The sequence below is a fragment of the Pseudorca crassidens genome, chromosome X (assembly GCF_039906515.1).
Source record: "Pseudorca crassidens isolate mPseCra1 chromosome X, mPseCra1.hap1, whole genome shotgun sequence".
NCBI classification, from domain to species: Eukaryota; Metazoa; Chordata; class Mammalia; order Artiodactyla; family Delphinidae; genus Pseudorca; species Pseudorca crassidens.
The window spans coordinates 90,933,882-90,951,572 of record NC_090317.1 but is presented as its reverse complement, the minus strand read 5'-3'; the positions used below and the strand labels follow the sequence as shown (position 1 = coordinate 90,951,572).

Below are 17,691 nucleotides of genomic sequence, written 5' to 3'. Positions count from 1 at the left end.
TCACACCCAGCCCGAGGGGCTGTCTGGATGTTACACTGTCTGGCGATGTGTAAAGGAGATCTACCCTGAGGGAATTTCAGGCTGACTGATGGACAGATCTGTGGCCGCCTGATAGGCAACTGTATCTGGTGACTGACTGTCTATCCTGACCAAATCACAGCATGCTTGACAGACTGTGTGGCCAGTCGGATGCTGAGAATGGCTACCTGGCTGACTGATATGAGGGGCAGACTGAATGAGTCACAGACCAGCTGACCCACTGAAAGATGAGTATAGCTGCCTGACCCCATGGCTGTCCATGGATAGAATCACAGCCGCCCCAAGAGGGCCCCGGGGTCAGAGGCTGCTGACTGACCGACCAATGGGGGGCATGCCTTGCCTGAGAAATGACAGATTGTTGACGACTGACAGGTTGCCTGGAGGCTTTAGCTGCTGTGACTACGTGCTCTGAGGGAATAAAGTGCCTGATCATGGTGTGAATGAGGAGGAACCTGAGGGAATTACAGAGTGACCAACTGACAGTGGAGAGCGTGACTGCCAGGGCTACATTAGATGCTGACAATGACAGCCTGTCCTGACATAATCACAGCCAGCCCGAGGACCCGGCTGTGGCTTCCTGGGCGGTGGTGAGATGATTCTCCCCAGAGGATTCGGAGCTACTCCCAGAGCCAGGGTAGATAGAGAGCCCGGCTGCTGGACCGACTGTCGGTGCTATGAAGGGACAGTCTAAGGGAATGACAGGCTGGCTGACGAGCAGCGAGTAGCGTAGCTGTTGTCAGAGCCGTGTGTCTGCCTTGAGGGCCTCGCAGCTGGCCCGAGGGCACGAATGGATGCTGCTATTGACAGACTGACAGCGTGAATGGGGGGCGGAGGTCTGATGAGACAGTGGTCGTGGTGATTGTCTGATTTGAGTCGGGTGACTGACTGAGCAAGCTGTATGTGGAGGTAATCCACCTGGGGAGTCACGGCCTGCTTGGGGTTAAAATGTGGTGACGGACTGACGGCGGTAATTGGGGGTCTGACAGGACGGAGAATCCCCCAGTGCAGCTGGCTGACAACGTGATTGGCTGACAGCGTGACAGACAGACCGGCTTACGGGCAGGGCCTCCGGCAACCTCAGCTGCCGCCGCCGCCGCCTCCGCCTCCCAGACGCACTCTGGGAAAGCGCCGGCGAGCACCCGCCTTCTGGACCGAGTCGGGAGGCGGGGAGGGATCCGGTCACGGCTCGCCGGTTGGTCCGCGCGGGCGCTGCTCGCGGCGCGGCGCGGCCAATAGGCTGCGCGTTCTCGGCCACGCCCGCGCGAGCTCTCCTCTCGCGAGGCCGGTTAGGCCCGAATGTAGTTAGCCGTGGGGAAAGATGGCGGAAAATTTAAAAGGTGAAGCAGTGGCGGCAGCGACGCGGGCCCGCTGGCCGGGCCGGGTGGGCTGGAGGGGTGGCGTCGCTGGCTCGGGGCCCCGGCGTCCGAGGCCACGGGGTCGGGAGCCGGAAGCTCGGCGCCGAAAGGCTGGAGCTCGGGGCGCGCGGGCCTGGCGCGCGGGGCTGGGCGGGGCTGAGGGGAGGGGGCGCGTGCCTCGGAACGCGGCGGGCAAGGGGCTAAGTGGGGACACGGGAGGGGCGCGCGCGCCGCAGGTCGCGACCGGACGGCGCGCGCACGCACGGGGGTTTGTCTGGGAGGCCGCGCCCGCGCGCGGGAAAATTGGTCGCCGGTGACCGTTACCCTCTTGGTGTCCACGCGAGACGCCGGAAGGGGAGGGGAGGGAAGGGGACGGACCTCCTTTTCAGAGTTAGGGGACGGGGGACTCTTCTGGGTGAGGGTATCTCCTCGCAGCGTGGTGAGGGAGGGGTTTGCGGCAGAGAGGGCTCGCCCAGGAAGAGGGGAAGGGGGCTTCCCTAATGGGAGAGCTGGACTCCCCCATGCGCGGGGAAGGAGGGGTGACTCAGTGTGTTGGGGAAGGTGGGCCCCTCTGGGTGAGGGAAGCTGCGGGGAGGATGGGTTCCACAGGTGTGAGGGGGAGCTCTGAGGGTAGGAGAGTCCATCTGTGGTCAGTGCGGAGACAGCAGCTGATGTGAGTTGGGACCACGTTAGCGGGGCTTCAAAAGCAAGTTAAGGATTTGAAAGGGAGAGGCATCACAGGGAAAGGAAGGCGTGGGTACAGGCCGAGTCTCCACTAGGCCTGCCTAAGTGGAGGGGGGGAAATGCACACGTAATAATTTTGCAAAGCTCTTGTACATTTGTAGGTTGACGTCTAGAGTATTTCATCATGAGTTTAAATGTTTGGTTTTTGTAATGGAAGGTAGAAAATATTAAACATTTTTAAAAGATGAAATAGGATAAGGACTGACTGACTATATTTGGAATAAGGGTTTTGTGAAATGATTTGATAAAATGGCTTCTAAAGCACAGTAATCAAGAATATGCCTTGAACTGAAAGAAGCCTTTTTAAGTAAAAAAATCTGTGTGTCCTGAAAACTTTTGGTAGCCCCCCAAAACATTCCAGGTATATTTAAAGTAATTACTGTCACTAACCTATATTGTTCTGTCTGTTCTTGAATTCAGAGCACACCCCTTTGGGCCAGCTTTACCCTTCACAGAAATGTGGATGAGACAGAGAAAATCAAAATGCAGTGTGAAAAAATATACCTTGTGGGTTTAAGGCACCTGCACTAACCATTTGGGGAAGCTTCCTGTAATCTAATACCACTCCACAATCTCTTATTCATAATTCTGAAATCCAAAAAGCCCTGAAAACTTAAATTTGGTATCATTCAGTGGTAAAACTAGGCTAGATGGAGGGACTGTTCAGTGCCACTATCTTGCAGCTTTATTTCTTCTATGTTTGTGAAAATTCAGACTTTTGCTACAGAACTATTAATGTATTTGATTATGTCTTGATGCCCTGACCACACTAGGGGTGTGTTAGGGAATGTATGGGATATACCTAGAACTGCACTTGTAAAATCTAAAAAAGAAATTTGGATTCCAAAACATCTGGCCCCGGGAGCTTCAGATAAAGGATTATGGACCAGTCTTTCTAGTTACGCCTTTGTTTGGTGCCCTGGAGGTTTTAATCCCATCCCTACCCACACACCTTGGAGAAATGCACCCTACTGAGATGGAGGGGGTTGTTCTCTTTCTTTTGCAAAGTGGGGAGAAGGATGATTAGGTCTTGAACTCCAGGCAGGTTTGCAGGCAGTTTAAGGAATGGTATAGAGGGAGCTGGAAGCTCTGGGAATAGATTCCTTTAGGACAATCCATGCAGCAGATCCCACTTGGAAGTCTGCTGCTCCAGGGAAAGCCTTGGACAGTGAGCATTGAGATGGGAGTGGCACATTTTTGTTGTAGAAGGGTCTTAGCATTGGGAAGGCCTGTGGGAAGGCCTGTGGATTAAATTTCACTGACTCTGAGGTAGTCCTTTGGAAGTCCCAGGGAAGATTTGGGGTCCTCTTTGACCCCTGGCCTTGCCAGGATGCCCAGCAATAGTTCCTTCATGGCCCCCTTTGTTCTAGGCTGCAGTGTGTGTTGCAAGTCTTCTTGGAATCAGCTACAGGACCTGTGCCGCCTGGCCAAACTCTCCTGCCCTGCCCTTGGCATCTCCAAGAGGAATCTCTATGACTTTGAAGTCGAGTACCTGTGCGATTACAAAAAGATCCGCGTGAGTCTGGGGTGACCATGGCTGGGGCAGGGGTGACTCAAGGAAGCTGGCTTCCTGCCCCCTTACCCCCAATTACCCACATCTGTTTCCAAAAGTAATTTTCTCCTCTGATCTTAAAAAAATAGGATTAGTAGGCCCTCTTATCATCTCCATTTTACAGGTGGGAAAACTAAGTGGCTTTCCGAGAGGGGCAGGAGCCAGAATGAATCCCCAGATAAATCTCTCCTCCCACCTCCCTAGGAATACAAACCAATTGCAAAGATTGAGATGTTGACCCCAGTAGTGGAGATAATGACAGCTAATGGTTATGAGCACTTTGCCTGCCAGGCACTTCCTTTCAGAAACTCATTTAATCCTGCCAGCAACATTGTAAAATGGGAACTGTTATTGTTGCCAGAGGAGGTAATGGCAGGATGGTTAAGAGAGCAGCCTGGAGCCAGCATGCTTGGGTTCAGATCCTGGCTCTGTAACCCCGGGATACTTACCCAAATTCTCTGTACTTAATTTTCCTCATCTATAAAATGGGTATAATTAGTAGTATCTACCTCATATAGAGTTGTGAGGGTTAGATTAGTTAATACATGTAAGTTGCTTAGAACAGTACCTGCTACATAACGAATGCTAGAAAAATGTCAGCTTTTTTTTTCTTATTTACAGATGAAGAAACAGGCCCAGCAAGGTTAAATAACTGCCTAAGTTTACACTGCTAGGGAGCGGCAGTTTCAGGATTTGTCTAGTTGTAGAATCTGTGTAGTTAAACTCTATCCTATAGCTGCCACTCAGCAAGAAAAGATCCCTCTGGCTGCTGTGTGGAGAACAGACTGTAGGGGCAAGGGTGGAAGCAGGGGGACAGGTGAGGAGGCTGCTGCACTCCAGGCGAGCAATGACTGTGGTGACGGTGACAGAGGTGTGAAGTGTAGGATTCTGGATGTAGCTTGAAGGCAGGGCTGACAGGATCTCCTGAGAGTGGATGTGGGGAGTGTGAGAAAAAGGAGTCAAGGATGACTTGGAGAGCTGGACTGAACAGCTAGCAGGAGGGAATATGTTTGGGAGATTAAATTAAAAGTTGGGATTTAGACAGATAGTAAGCGGGAGTGAGGGATTTGAACCCAGTGAGCCTCACTCTAGAGCCCATGCTTTTTAACCACTGCACAGAGTCATTCCAGGAAACGGGGGGAACAGTTTGGGTGTTGTCCACAGGCGTTGGGATGGAAGTCCCATGAGGGCTGGCCCAAGGGTCTCGTCTATCACTTACAGTGACCTCATCCCTCCCCACCCCACCCCCCAGGAACAGGAGTATTACCTGGTAAAATGGCGTGGGTACCCAGACTCAGAGAGCACCTGGGAGCCACGGCAGAATCTCAAGTGTGTGCGCATTCTCAAGCAGTTTCACAAGGACTTGGAAAGGGAGCTGCTCCGGCGGCACCACCGGTCAAAGCCACCCCGGCACCTGGACCCAAGCCTGGCCAACTACCTGGTGCAGAAGGCCAAGCAGAGGCGGGCGCTCCGGCGCTGGGAGCAGGAGCTCAACGCCAAGCGCAGCCACCTGGGACGCATCACCGTGGAGAACGAGGTGGACCTGGATGGCCCCCCACGGGCCTTCGTGTACATCAACGAGTACCGTGTCGGTGAGGGCATCACCCTCAACCAGGTGGCTGTGGGCTGCGAGTGCCAAGACTGTTTGTGGGCACCTGCTGGAGGCTGTTGCCCTGGGGCGTCGCTGCACAAGTTTGCCTACAATGACCAGGGCCAGGTGCGCCTGCGAGCCGGGCTGCCCATCTACGAGTGCAACTCCCGCTGCCGCTGTGGCTATGACTGCCCCAACCGCGTGGTACAGAAGGGCATCCGCTATGACCTTTGCATCTTCCGCACGGATGATGGACGTGGCTGGGGTGTCCGCACGCTGGAGAAGATCCGCAAGAACAGCTTCGTCATGGAGTACGTGGGAGAGGTAGGGAGACGGGGCTGTGCGCAGCTCTCCCCACGTGTGTTCCCACCGTGCGCGCCCAGCTCTCCCCACTGTGTGCCTGCAGCTTCCCTGCTTTCCCTGTGGGAAAGGTGTTGAGGGGGTTAACCTGAGTGTGAGAGGGACATCCTGGCAGGGGCGAGTATTCCAAGCTGGTAAAGGCACGTTGAAATACCTCCAGACTGGGTTGACTTCATAAGGGTACCTAGCAAAGAGGAAAGCGGGAACTGAAATCCAGGCAGCGTTCCTTTTAACAGGCCGTGTGGTCTGCACAGGATTGCGTCACCTGAAAAGGCACTTCCTCTTCTCATTTCACGAGGGTCCAGCTTATCACCAAGCTGTGTCTACCCAGAAGGAGCACCTTTTACTTATCTGCACAAAAGGAACACAGTCTGGAGTAGGACATAGACATGCCTTGGGGAGGTTGGCTACCTCCTCTTTTAGCCGCGCAGGACACTGGGGAAAGGCGGGCTGTGTCCAGCAGGCTAGCCGCTGGACCAGACGAGCCCCACATCTTAATGGCTTTGCATGCTATAAGTCCGTTTGCTCTACCAGTGTGGGCATTTGGGTCGTATCCTTCCACACGACGGCGTGGCCACCTAGGTTCTTTCCCTCTTGTGCCTGTGCCATGCCTTAGAGTCGCCTCTGATCCTCAGCATTGCCTGGCAAGTAGGCTGGGGGTTGCAGAAGGGGAGATTTCTGAGAGGCCAGGCCTGGACGCGGTGCATATCATGTCTGCCCGCACCTACTGGCTGGAACCGAGTCACTGGCCTTACCTCAGTGCAAAGCAGCTGTGAAGTGTGATTCAGCCATATGCCCAAGTGGAAAACAAAAAGGGATTTGGGTGAATAACTAGCAAGTATCTGCAACAGCAAGTGTCATCTTCTAAGATGGGACGTGGTGGGCATTTGGAGTGGGGCAGTTCTTTGTTACGTAGGACCGTCTCATGCATTGGGGAACATTTAACATCCCTGGACCTTGACCATTTAAATCCATGAGTGTGCCTTGTCACGATGACAAACCCAAACACCTCCGTATTTCTGTGGGTCTCTTAGGGGTATGACATGGCTGGGAAGTGACAGAATTGGCCTAAGGGACGCACACCTGAGGATGTCTACACTGTAGTGATAACACTGATGAAGAGGAGAGGCTCCTGCTCTGAGGAACTGTAAAGTAGAGAGGGTCATAGCCCCCGGGGCTGGGAGCGGGGCAGAGACCGTCTAGAAGCAGAGCAGTCCACACTGCAGAGGACCCTGACAGTCTGGACAAGGAGATGTCCACACCCCAGATAATCCCAGTGGTTGGGTGGAGGAAATGTCCACATGTTGAAGGACCTGACAGTCTAGAGGAAGAAGGAGGTGACCACAGCCCAGAGGGTTCCTGACAGTCTAGAGAAGGGGGGGTCCTGACAATCTGTAGGAAGAGGTGTCCATGTCCCAGAACGACCTGAGGAAGAGAGCAGGCTCTCCAGAGGACCCTGGCGGTCTGACTTAGGAAGTGTCCACACCCACACTGCCCTGACACTCAGGAAAGTGAAGTGTCCTCACTCCAGAGGGATAATGACAGTCTGAAGGAGCTCAGGTCTACACCTAAGAGACTCTGACAGCCTGGAGGAAGTGTCCACACCCTCAGCGCCCTGACACTCTGGTGGAGATGTCCAGACCTTAGAGGGACAGTGACAGTGTGGAAGAGATGTCACACCCCAGAGCTATGTTAGCAGTGCAGGGGATGAGGTGTCCACACCCACAGGAGTCAACAGTCCTAGAGGAAGTCCAGAGCAGTGGGTATCCCTAGCTTCACTGCACTGACAGCCTTTGGAGGAGCTGTCAACAGCACAGGAGAATCCTGACAGGCAAGGAGGAGGAAGAGTCTTCATCTCACTGGCACCCCAAGGTCCCCTGGGCCCAATACTTTTCCCACCATTCTTCCTTAGTGTCCTTACTCCTCCACGCTGTAAACATGGCGGTTTCTGGGGACCCTGCGGTGCTGTCTTACCGGGTGTTATCAAGGGCATATCCCCGACCCGTTCACCACACTGTCCTCCTCCAATCTGGACCTCCGTTCACTCTCCACCTCTGCACTGACAGTCCTTCCACGTGAGCTGCCCTTCCACGTTCTGTCAGAACATCTCCACCCTCACCCAGCAGAGAACATAGCCTGTTTTATCAATTCTGAAACATGCACTTTCTTCATATTTTAACAACTCTGAAATGAAAGTGAGTCTCGCTTTAGTTTAATTAAATGATGGCATATCATCATTTAATTAGCAGCAGTTTTTCCTTTCTCGGGAAAGGGCGCACAAAATCAGGGAGCCTGTTAGATTTTGACAAGCTACGGTACTCATAACCACTCCTAACACAAAAACAAACAGAAATCCCTCTCACATCTCTGATCTTGTTGGATTTTGACAACAGCCCCTATCAGGTTGGGATGATTGTCACTGTCATCTCCATTCGACAGATGAGAAAACTGAGGCCCAGAGAGGTATAGTAAAGTGCTCAGTCACCAAGCTAGTAAAGTGGGTAAAAAAGGCCCAAATGTCTAAAACTGGTGTGCTGCCAAACCTGGTGGAGTGTTGTTTTTTGGATTTGGGGGGGCGGGGTTGGCTGAGGAAACAGGGGCAGGGAGAGAACATTCAGGATCCCATATCTGGGACGGGGCAGAGCAGCAACTGGACTCTGAGTCTTCTGGTTCCCATTCCCATCAAAACCCTTTCCCGGCTGCCAGCTTCTAGCCCATCTGTCTTCCCCAGTCACTCCAGAGAATTGCTGGGGAGCAGGGAAATGGACTGATTTGTTCTCAGGTTTTCAGGGTGGACCACCCCTTACAGAGTGGGAATGAAAAGAAGACAGAGAGAAGGAACCGTTTGTGCCCTGCAGGGTTTGCAGTGTGACTCACACCTGGGGAGACTGGGGGAGCAGGTAGGGGCAGAACAGGCAGGAAGATGGAGACTGAGGAGGAGGTGGGCATTCCCTCTGGTTGGGGAGGGGCCCAAAGGGAAAAGCTGGCCCAGACACCACCCAGTATGCTCATGAGCCCAGGAGAGGCTGTCCTTTGATCCCAGGCTTCTGAAGGCAGCGGTGGGTGGGGATTGGGAGCTTCAGGAAGGCTGCACAGAGAAGTGACATCTTTGGGAGCTGATGTCACAAGGAAGAGTATGTGGGAGGTAGAGGGAAACTGACCTTGATATACTCTTCCTCAAAATGCTTCTGTGGCTCCTGTTTTGTCCCTCAGGAGAGTCCCCACTTTTCAATCTGGTCAAAGCCCTTGTGTGATCTGCAGTTTGCTTTGATGGTGTATCTTTTTTCCACTGCCCCTTAAACTCTAAGCACTGTGGGTGTCTGAGTCCATCTATGTTACCAGATTGTGACCCACGAGGGCCAGACTGGACCTGGTCCCTGTGACTTCCCCACCAAATTGACCCCTGAGGGCCAGGACAAAGCCTGGTTCCTGTGTCTCCCCCACCCAACTGTAACCCCTGAGTACTGGGACCAGGCACAGGGTAGGCCTCATGAAAATCCACTGAATGAATGAGTGAACAAACAAAAATTGAGGGTATGGGGGAGCCAGGTTCCTCACGGAATGGAGCTGGAGTATGGGGCAGTGAGCAGTGCGGCCTGAGGGATAGGCCTTGGTCTTCTAAGGGGGTTGTTGATTGGCATTCAGCACGGAACAGAGGCTGGAGGTGATGGTGGAGGAGGCAGGGAGGAGGCTAGAGAAAACGGAGGCTGGTCAAGACCAGAAGTAGGAAGAGCAAGGTCACTGGCTGGCTTGAGGATGAGCAAGGAAGGAGGCCTGGGTGGGTCTTGGGCTTATGCCCAGTGTGGCAGGAGGGTGGTGGTGGGCAGTGGGTCTCTGATGAAGGGAGAAGGAAGGAATAAGGGGTGTGGCGAGAAGAGAGTGCCTGAGTTGCCTATAGAACCACTGCTGGACAGAGGTCAGGTCTCCGAGCTAGAAAGCAGGATACAAATAATGGGCATCTGCTGTGTGTCTGCTGTGTACTGTGCTGGCACTTGTGTCTGAGGGCCGGGCAGAAACCCGGGAGTGGAGAACGAGGCCGGCCCTGGTCTAGGGGCACCCAGGCTGAGGAGGGGGCAATCTTGGCTACCGCGGGACCTCACCCAGAGGCATGGGCCCAGAAGAGGGGACATGAGGGATGGAGAGGAGGGATGGAGTGTGGCAGGGGCTGGGGTGAGGAATCCGTCACCAGCATTTGGGAGGCAAGGACAGGCTGGGCTAGGATAATGGTCCAGTTACTAGGACAGATGGGGACCCATCTGGGGAGGAGGAAATGCCTACTGCTGTCTTAAATACCAGTTGTTGGCAGTGTGCGGTGTCAGGGCTGAGCGAGGTGCTCTACTCTGTGCTCTGGTCCCCTTTCTTTCCTCTTCCATCTCTGAGTTTTTGGCCTTGGTCTCTTTTTTGTGATCTCAGACTCCTTGGGGTCTTGGGCCTTTTTTCTGGACCTGGATCTTTTGCATTAAGATTCTGTCTGTTTCTAACTCTCTGCCTCTAGCTCTCTCTTCTGAGTCCCTTTCTCATTCACTCAGTCTCCCTTTTCCCAGGCCTCTCTCTTCAGCTTACTCTCCATGTTCCTTTTGCTGTCTGCACCGCCCTGCACTGGCTCGGTTCTCTAGTGCTGGATCCTGCAGCGCCTCAGGCTCTCTCGCCCTGGATCAGTCAGCCTCTCTCACCCCCACTCTCCCCACCCCTCTCTGTTGAGTACTGGGTCTTCTTCTTTCTCACCCTTGATCTGGGTCCCCTCACTATGTCCTACTATGGGTATCTCACTATGGGGACCTCTGTCTGTCACTCCTGGACCTTGTGGCCGCCCTCCGCCTACCGTTGAGACTCCCAGTGCCCTCCAGAGGGCTGAGAAGGGCTGACACACCCTGTGCGTCACTGCCTCGCATGTGTCCACACCGCCCAGCCCCGCTGAGCCAGCTGCAGGGTGCGGGTGCCTCCTTGCTCCCTTGTTCTCCTCCAGGGGGGCCATGCTAGGGGGTCGGGAGCTGTGCTGGCTTTCCTGAACCTTCTTGGCCAACCTCCCCTCCCCTGTGGCCTTCTCCTCAGATCATTACCTCAGAGGAGGCAGAGCGGCGGGGCCAGATCTACGACCGCCAGGGCGCCACCTACCTCTTCGACCTGGACTACGTGGAGGATGTGTACACCGTGGACGCCGCCTATTACGGCAACATCTCCCATTTTGTCAACCACAGTGTGGGTACCCCGAAGGCGGGCGGGGGGTCGGGAGGAGCAGGCTGGGCCCCTCCTCACCCTCCCACTGTTCTTTTTTGCCCAGTGTGACCCCAACCTCCAGGTGTACAACGTCTTCATAGACAACCTTGATGAGCGGCTGCCCCGCATTGCTTTCTTTGCCACAAGAACCATCCGGGCAGGCGAGGAGCTTACCTTCGATTACAACATGCAAGGTGGGGGTGGCAGGGGACCGCGGGCAGGGACACACGATGACGTGGGGCACAAGGACCCTTCCCCAAGGAACTTTAAGATGTTCTTACTCCCAGTCTCATATCTGGACTCCTGGACCCCTGCCTACCCTTTGGGGGTCCCTTAATTCCCAGCCACTGGACCCCCATTCTGATACACTCATGCCACCTTCTCCCAGGGCTCCCGGGGGAGGATGTTTGGCTCAACAGTTATGACACTCCTCCTGACTCCAATCTTGTCTGAATTTCCCCAGTCCCCCAACCCTCCCCACTCCTAACCCCCTTTGGCCTTCCTCATTCTAAGCCTCTGGACACCCTTGTGGCCTCCAACCAGTCCCCTTCTTGACCAACTAGCCACCTCTGAGACACTCGAGGGGGGATCTTTGGCAGGAGAGTTCAGATGCCCCTCTGGATGCCCAGGTGACCCTCCATTCCTGACCCCTGCCTGACACAACCCTCTTGGTTGCCCCTGACAGCTCCCTGACACCCCTCCTCCAAGAACCCCCAATCCCTGGCCATCTTCCTAATACCTGAACACCCATCTAGTGTTAAGCCCTGGCCCTTGCCTGAAACCACCAACCCCATGACCCCTTCCTGACCCAGACCTCAGACCTGCTCCCATCCCCTAAGATCCCTGGGTCCCGTGGTAAAAAGGGCAGTGGGACAACTTCATCTAGGCCTTCTATCTAACAAGTACCCCCCCACCCCACCCCCGGCTATGACTCCACAGTGGACCCCGTGGACATGGAGAGCACCCGCATGGACTCCAACTTTGGCCTGGCCGGGCTCCCCGGCTCCCCCAAGAAGCGGGTCCGTATTGAATGCAAGTGTGGGACTGAATCCTGCCGCAAATACCTCTTCTAGCCCTTTGAAGTCTGAGGCCAGACTGACCATGGGGGCCTAAATATGCGTACCCCACCCACCCACTGCTGCCCTCCTGTTGAGGAACGACTGCCAGGGCCTCCTGCCTGCCTCTGCCTGCCCCCACCTGCCCCATGCTCGGCGCTGCGGGGCCGTGGGGAGGACAGACTACAGGAGTTCCCTCTCCCTGTCCCAGCCCCATCCGTGGGTTGCACTTACCCCTGCCCACCTTCGGAAGTGATTTTTCAGCACCAGGACTTTCTGCAGTTGGGATTTCATCGCCTAGCAAGGAGGTCCAAGGGCTGAGCCCCAGCCCAGACCCAGAACAGAAAGACGTTTGTTTTTGCACCTGCTTCTGCCTGGAGCTTGAGGGGTCTGTTGCAGGCCCTCTCCCCACTACCCCAAGGGTGTGGGGAAGCGGCCCCAGGACAGGCTGATACCAGAGCCCAGGGTTCCCAGCCCACTGTCTCCCCTACCACAGAAACGTTGTGCTAGTGAAAGAAAGGGGGTCTCCAAGGCTGGGGTCTGAGGCTGGTTCCTGCTTATGCTTGCATGCTCCTAGTGTTGGCCTAAGAGCCGTAGGGTCTCTTTTTCAGGGCTGTGCGTCTGAGAAGTGGACACCCACATGCCACTGGAAGGACAGTGGATGCCCATGGCCTGTTGGCCAGTGAAAGGCAGTCCAGACTTTCCCAGCCCTTAAGGTGGGCTGGGACTGAGCTTTGCCTTTGGGAGTACATAGAAGGTGCCCAGGGCTCTCAGGAGCTCAAAGGGTGCTGGGAGCTCTAAACCTGGGGTGCGACGACTGCTGGGAGTACCCAGAGCTGGAACTGAGACCTGGCTAGGCTGTAGATAGCACTTAGGACAAAATGTGCATTGATGGGGCGTTGATGAGGTGCCAGGCACTGGGCAGAGCACCTGGTCCATGTGGATTGTCTCAGGGAAGCCTTGGAAACAATGGAGGTGGATCCCAGGAACGGGCCCATGTGGCAGAAGGCAAAGCGCAGGCCAAGAATGGGGGTGGGGCTGGCTTACCCACGAGGGTGTGGTGAGGCGAGGGGAGCCTCTGCTGCCTCCCAGCCCTGGCCCTTTGTGCTCACCTTGGGTCCACTGGTCTCAAAAGTTACCTGCCCACAAATGTACAAAAGGTGAAGGCTCTGATGGCTGCCTCGCCCCTTGCTTCCCCTGTGAGGTCTTCTCTAGGAAGCCTTCCCTGACTACCTGTGCGTAGTGTCCCTACGTGACATTGTGTGCCCTGCCACCAGATCTGTGTGTCCGTTTATATGTCCGTCTGTGTGTCCGTGCTCCCACCCCAGACTGACCTTCAGGCATGGACTGAATCTGATTCTTCTCTTGTATATCCCTCAGCCCTACCCAGCCTGGGATGGGCATCAATAAAACAAATTATTGACTGAACAAACCAAGGTGTGGGGATTGAAGACCTTGTGTAGGTGGGGGTTGGGGAGGTGAGAGGCTGGGAGCCGGGGGCGCCCAGGAACGCAGTCCTCCAACCTCAGCCATTTGACTAACACTCCCCACAGTGCACCACTTGCACTGTCTACATAACATCCTGACCTAAAATAAGCTTGCTTTATACTTAAATTTTATAATGCACTGAAAAAGCAAACTAAATCCATTGCTGTTTAAATGGACAAACCATTATCACTGGCCATAAACAAAAACCAGAGAAATAAATACAGTGGAGATAGATACAGAAATAAGACACAATTCTAGCTGGATCCTCCCTGCTCTTCAAAGTTTTGAGCCCAAAGCCTGCCTACTGCATTCAAAGAGAAAAGTTTGTGTGTGCTAGGGGAAGGTTTTTCTGCAAATATTTATTGAGCACCTATACGTGCCAGGGTATAGAGCAGATAACAATGAGATGGTGTTTCAAGTATATGTACTTGTTTTTATCACCCCTCAACCTGAACGTGAGCCAGTGCCCTTTGGTTTTGCTCAGAGACTGCACATGCTGTGGCACATACCCAAAGATTTCAAAGACCTCACACACAGGTGACAGAATCCTCAACAGCTCAGAGACCTCAGGGCACCTAGGGCATGAGCCTCCAAACAGCTCATAGACCTTATACATTGGATATTGACCCCAAACCTCAGGGACCTCACACCCTGGGACATACATCTCCCTACAGCTCAGCAATCTCATACCTAGACACAAACCCCACATCACTGAGGCTGCACTGAAGCCAGGGGACACAGACTTCCAAAGAACTCCGAGACCTCAGATGCTGCCTCATACACTGCATTGGATTCATGGGCTAGAGATGCACAAACATCTCAAATACCTCACAATCTGGAATACTGCTCCCCAAGCTATTTGGAGCCTTCACACCCTGATCATCGAGTCCCAAACTGCCCAGAGGCCTCATAGCCTCAGATAACCCCCCCAAAACAGCTGAGATGTGACACCCCAGACATGGACCGCCGAAACACCCGAGAGACTTCATACTCTGAACACAGATCCCTAAGTTATTCCAAAACCTCATACCTTAGACATGGACCCCCAAGTTGCTGAGACACCCCGGAACACAGAGCACTAAACACCCCAGAGCCCTTGCTCCCTAGAACACAGTGCCGCAAACAACTCAGACTCAAGTCTTGAACACAGACCCCAAAGAGCTTAGAGATCTCAGAGCCCAGAAACAGACACAGTTCAGAGAATTCCGACTCTGGGAAACATCTATACATGGTTCAGAGACCTCACACCTTCTGACACAGACCCCTAAACAGTTCAGAGTCAGGGCATCCTAGGAAAGACTACCAAGCAATTCAGAGACCTCACGCTTTGCAACCCACATACATACCCAAAGAGTTCAGAGACCTGAAAATCTCACTACAGGCCCCCACAAAGCTCAGAGACTTCACAGCTGGAGATAAAGACCCACCAACTTCTTGAAGAACTTACAAACTTGGGTAAAGATGGAGAAATGGTTCAGAGACCTCAAACCCTCTTCTCAGACCACCAGACAGCTGAGAGACCTCACAACACGAACATGATGCTAGACAGCACCAAAATCACATCCGCTGGGACACGGGACCTAACCCAGCTCAGCAACGTCACACTCTCGACAGATTCCTGTTCAGAGATGTCACGTACTGAACACAGATTTCCCCCAAATAGAGCCTTCAAACACTGAGACAGACCCCCAAACAGCTCAAAGGCCTCATATTCTAGTTCACAGAAGAGCTCAGAGATCCGAAGATCTGGACATGGATCCTTTACACAGCTTCTAGACTTCAGGTCCTGTGATACAGACCCCAGATAACTCTGAGGTCACACGTCCTGGACACAGACCCCAAACAGCTTAGAAACCTCACATCCTAGGCTAACATCCCCAGCAAAAATCACAGACCCGCAAACGACTGAGAAATAGCACACCTTGGACTCAGACCTCAAAACCACTCAAGGAATTTGCACTTTGTACTCATATCCAGAAAGATTTCAGATACCTGACCTTTATGGACACAGATCACCAAACAGCCCAGAAACCTCACAAACCTGGGCAAAGTCTGCTACAAATGGCAGAGAGACCTCATAACTGGGACACAGACCCACAACAGCTTGGGGACCTCGCATCATGGAGGCACAAAAACGGCTCAGACACAGCACATTCTGGCTACGTGTGCCCACACACAAGCACCTCACATTCTGGGACAGAAACCCCCATAGAGTTCATTAACCTCACAGCCTGGAAAGTAGACCCACAAACAGGCCAGAGACCTCACATGTCAGACATACAACACCAAAATGCTCAGAGTTAACAAACCTTACACCCTAGGAGACAGACCCCTACACAGCTCAGAAACATAATAACCAGGACACGGACCCCCAAACACCCAAGAGACATCATAAACTGGTGACAGAACCCCAAACTGCTCAGAGACCTCAAACCCTGGAAACAGACCCCCTAGTAAGTCAGAGGCCTCACATCCTGGGACAGAGACTCCCCCAACAGGAGCTACCTCACCCTTGGAAACATACCCCAACGGTTAGGGACCTCAATATCAAGGGATACAGAGATCAGAGATCTCACACTCTGGGACACAGAGGTCTGAACCAGTAGAAAGACCTCAGCAGAAAGACCTCAAACTCTGGAAGCAGATCCTGAAACTGCCCCGAAAAATCACACCCAAAGACAAAACCCCCAGCATCAGAGAGAGCTCACTCCCTGGGACATGGGCTCAAAACGGATCAGAGGGGTGACACCCAAACAGCTCAGCCACCTCTCCCCTGGAAAGAGAGACTTCTAAGTAGTTCAGAGACATCATACTCTGCACAGAGACCACTACAGAGTTGAGAGATTTCACACACCGAATAAAGACCTCCAAATAGCTCAGAAAACTCACTAACCGGCACCCACCCACCCCCATCCCCCCATTAAAAGCTCAGAGAACTTGACCCTGGAACAAACCTCTAATGAGTCAGATAGCTCACACCCTGGGACTGAGGCCTCTGGAAAAGAAGACTTCACACCTGAAAATATGTCCCAAACGGGACCACAGACTCTAGGACAGTCACCCAAACAGCTCAGTGAACTCACCCCTGGAATGTAGACCAGAAGAAGCTCAGAACCCCCAAATCCAGGATTCAGAAATCCTTCTGAGACTTAGGATATAGACCCTAAAGTATAATTCAAAGAAAATATGCTGGATGCAGAACATTGAATAACTCAAGAGACCTCAAATTGTGAGACATACACACCCAAACAGATCAGGAAACTCACGCCCTGGGACACACACACACACACACACACACACAAACAGCTCAGAGAATTCAAATTCTAGGAAATCATGCCCTGAAAGAACAGACCTCACATCCTGTGACATACTCACATAAAGATCAAAAACCACACAGGCTGAGATATACACCCACAAACATTTCAGAGAAACAGCATCCAGGGACATATAACCACAAACAGATCACAGACCTCAATCCCTGCAACATTTGCACATAAAAATACAGACACGTCGCATGCCGGGATACATGCCAACAAACAGATCAGAGCATTCATATCCTGGGAAATACACCAAAGAATGGACGGACTGGGTACTCACACCCACAAAGAGACCAGAGACTCAAATCCTGGGACACAAACCCAAAACACCTCTGACACTATGAAGAACAGTATGGAGGTTCCTTAAAAAACTACAAATAGAACTACCATATGACCCAGCAATCCCACTACTGGGCATATACCCTGAGAAAACCATAATTCAAAAAGAGTCATGTACCAAAATGTTCATTGCAGCTCTATTTACAATAGCTAGGAGATGGAAGCAACCTAAGTGTCCATCATCAGATGAATGGATAAAGAAGATGTGGCACATATATACGATGGAATATTACTCAGCCATAAAAAGAAACGAAATTGAGTTATTTGTGGTGAGGTGGATGGACCTAGAGTCTGTCATACAGAGTGAAGTAAGTCAGAAAGAGAAAGAGAAATACCATATGCTAACACATATATATGGAATCTAAGAAAAAAGTCATGAAGAACCTAGGGGTAAGATGGGAATAAAGACACAGACCTACTAGAGCATGGACTTGAGGATATGGGGAGGGGGAAGGGTAAGCTGTGACAAGGTGAGAGAGTAGCATGGACATATATACACTACCAAACGTAAAATAGCTAGCTAGTGGGAAGCAGCCGCATAGCACAGGGAGATCAGCTCGGTGCTCTGTGACCACCTAGAGGGGTGGGATAGAGAGGGTGGGAGGGAGACGCAAGAGGGAGGGGATATGGGAAC

The 17,691-nt window shown here is 52.9% G+C and overlaps 1 protein-coding gene and 1 long non-coding RNA gene across 4 annotated transcripts in view; one reads left to right on the top strand and one right to left on the bottom strand.

Moving 5' to 3' along the window:
• The first annotated feature begins 770 nt into the window (after window positions 1-770).
• Window positions 771-12,079, top strand: SUV39H1 (SUV39H1 histone lysine methyltransferase). 3 transcript variants are annotated; one of them, XR_010940130.1, is made up of 7 exons: window positions 771-1,376; window positions 3,509-3,654; window positions 4,943-5,605; window positions 10,694-10,840; window positions 10,923-11,052; window positions 11,322-11,487; window positions 11,798-11,929. XR_010940130.1 is itself a non-coding variant. In XM_067724510.1 (6 exons), exons 1-6 carry the CDS (start codon window positions 1,358-1,360, stop codon window positions 11,411-11,413), a joined length of 1,197 nt encoding a protein of 398 aa, XP_067580611.1. In that variant the 5' UTR covers window positions 771-1,357; the 3' UTR covers window positions 11,414-11,774. The 3 variants fall into 3 exon arrangements, 2 of the variants coding, with proteins under 2 accessions (XP_067580611.1, XP_067580609.1); XM_067724510.1 differs by lacking the exon at window positions 11,798-11,929 and having other exon boundaries at window positions 11,322-11,774; XM_067724508.1 differs by lacking the exon at window positions 11,322-11,487 and having other exon boundaries at window positions 779-1,376; window positions 11,798-12,079.
• The window catches only part of LOC137217540 (uncharacterized), a 35,686-nt gene continuing 19,748 nt past the window's right edge, over window positions 1,754-17,691 (bottom strand). The window contains exon 3 of the long non-coding RNA XR_010940131.1: window positions 1,754-3,630. This is a non-coding gene — a long non-coding RNA (uncharacterized lncRNA). The remainder of the gene's footprint in view (window positions 3,631-17,691) is intronic.

Bases quoted from the DNA above. Each gene is read 5' to 3' on its own strand.
- SUV39H1 (XM_067724508.1), top strand. The intron at 5,606-10,693 runs GTAGGGAGACGG...CCTTCTCCTCAG, and splicing joins TCATGGAGTACGTGGGAGAG to ATCATTACCTCAGAGGAGGC. The intron at 11,053-11,797 runs GTGGGGGTGGCA...ATGACTCCACAG, and splicing joins CTTCGATTACAACATGCAAG to TGGACCCCGTGGACATGGAG.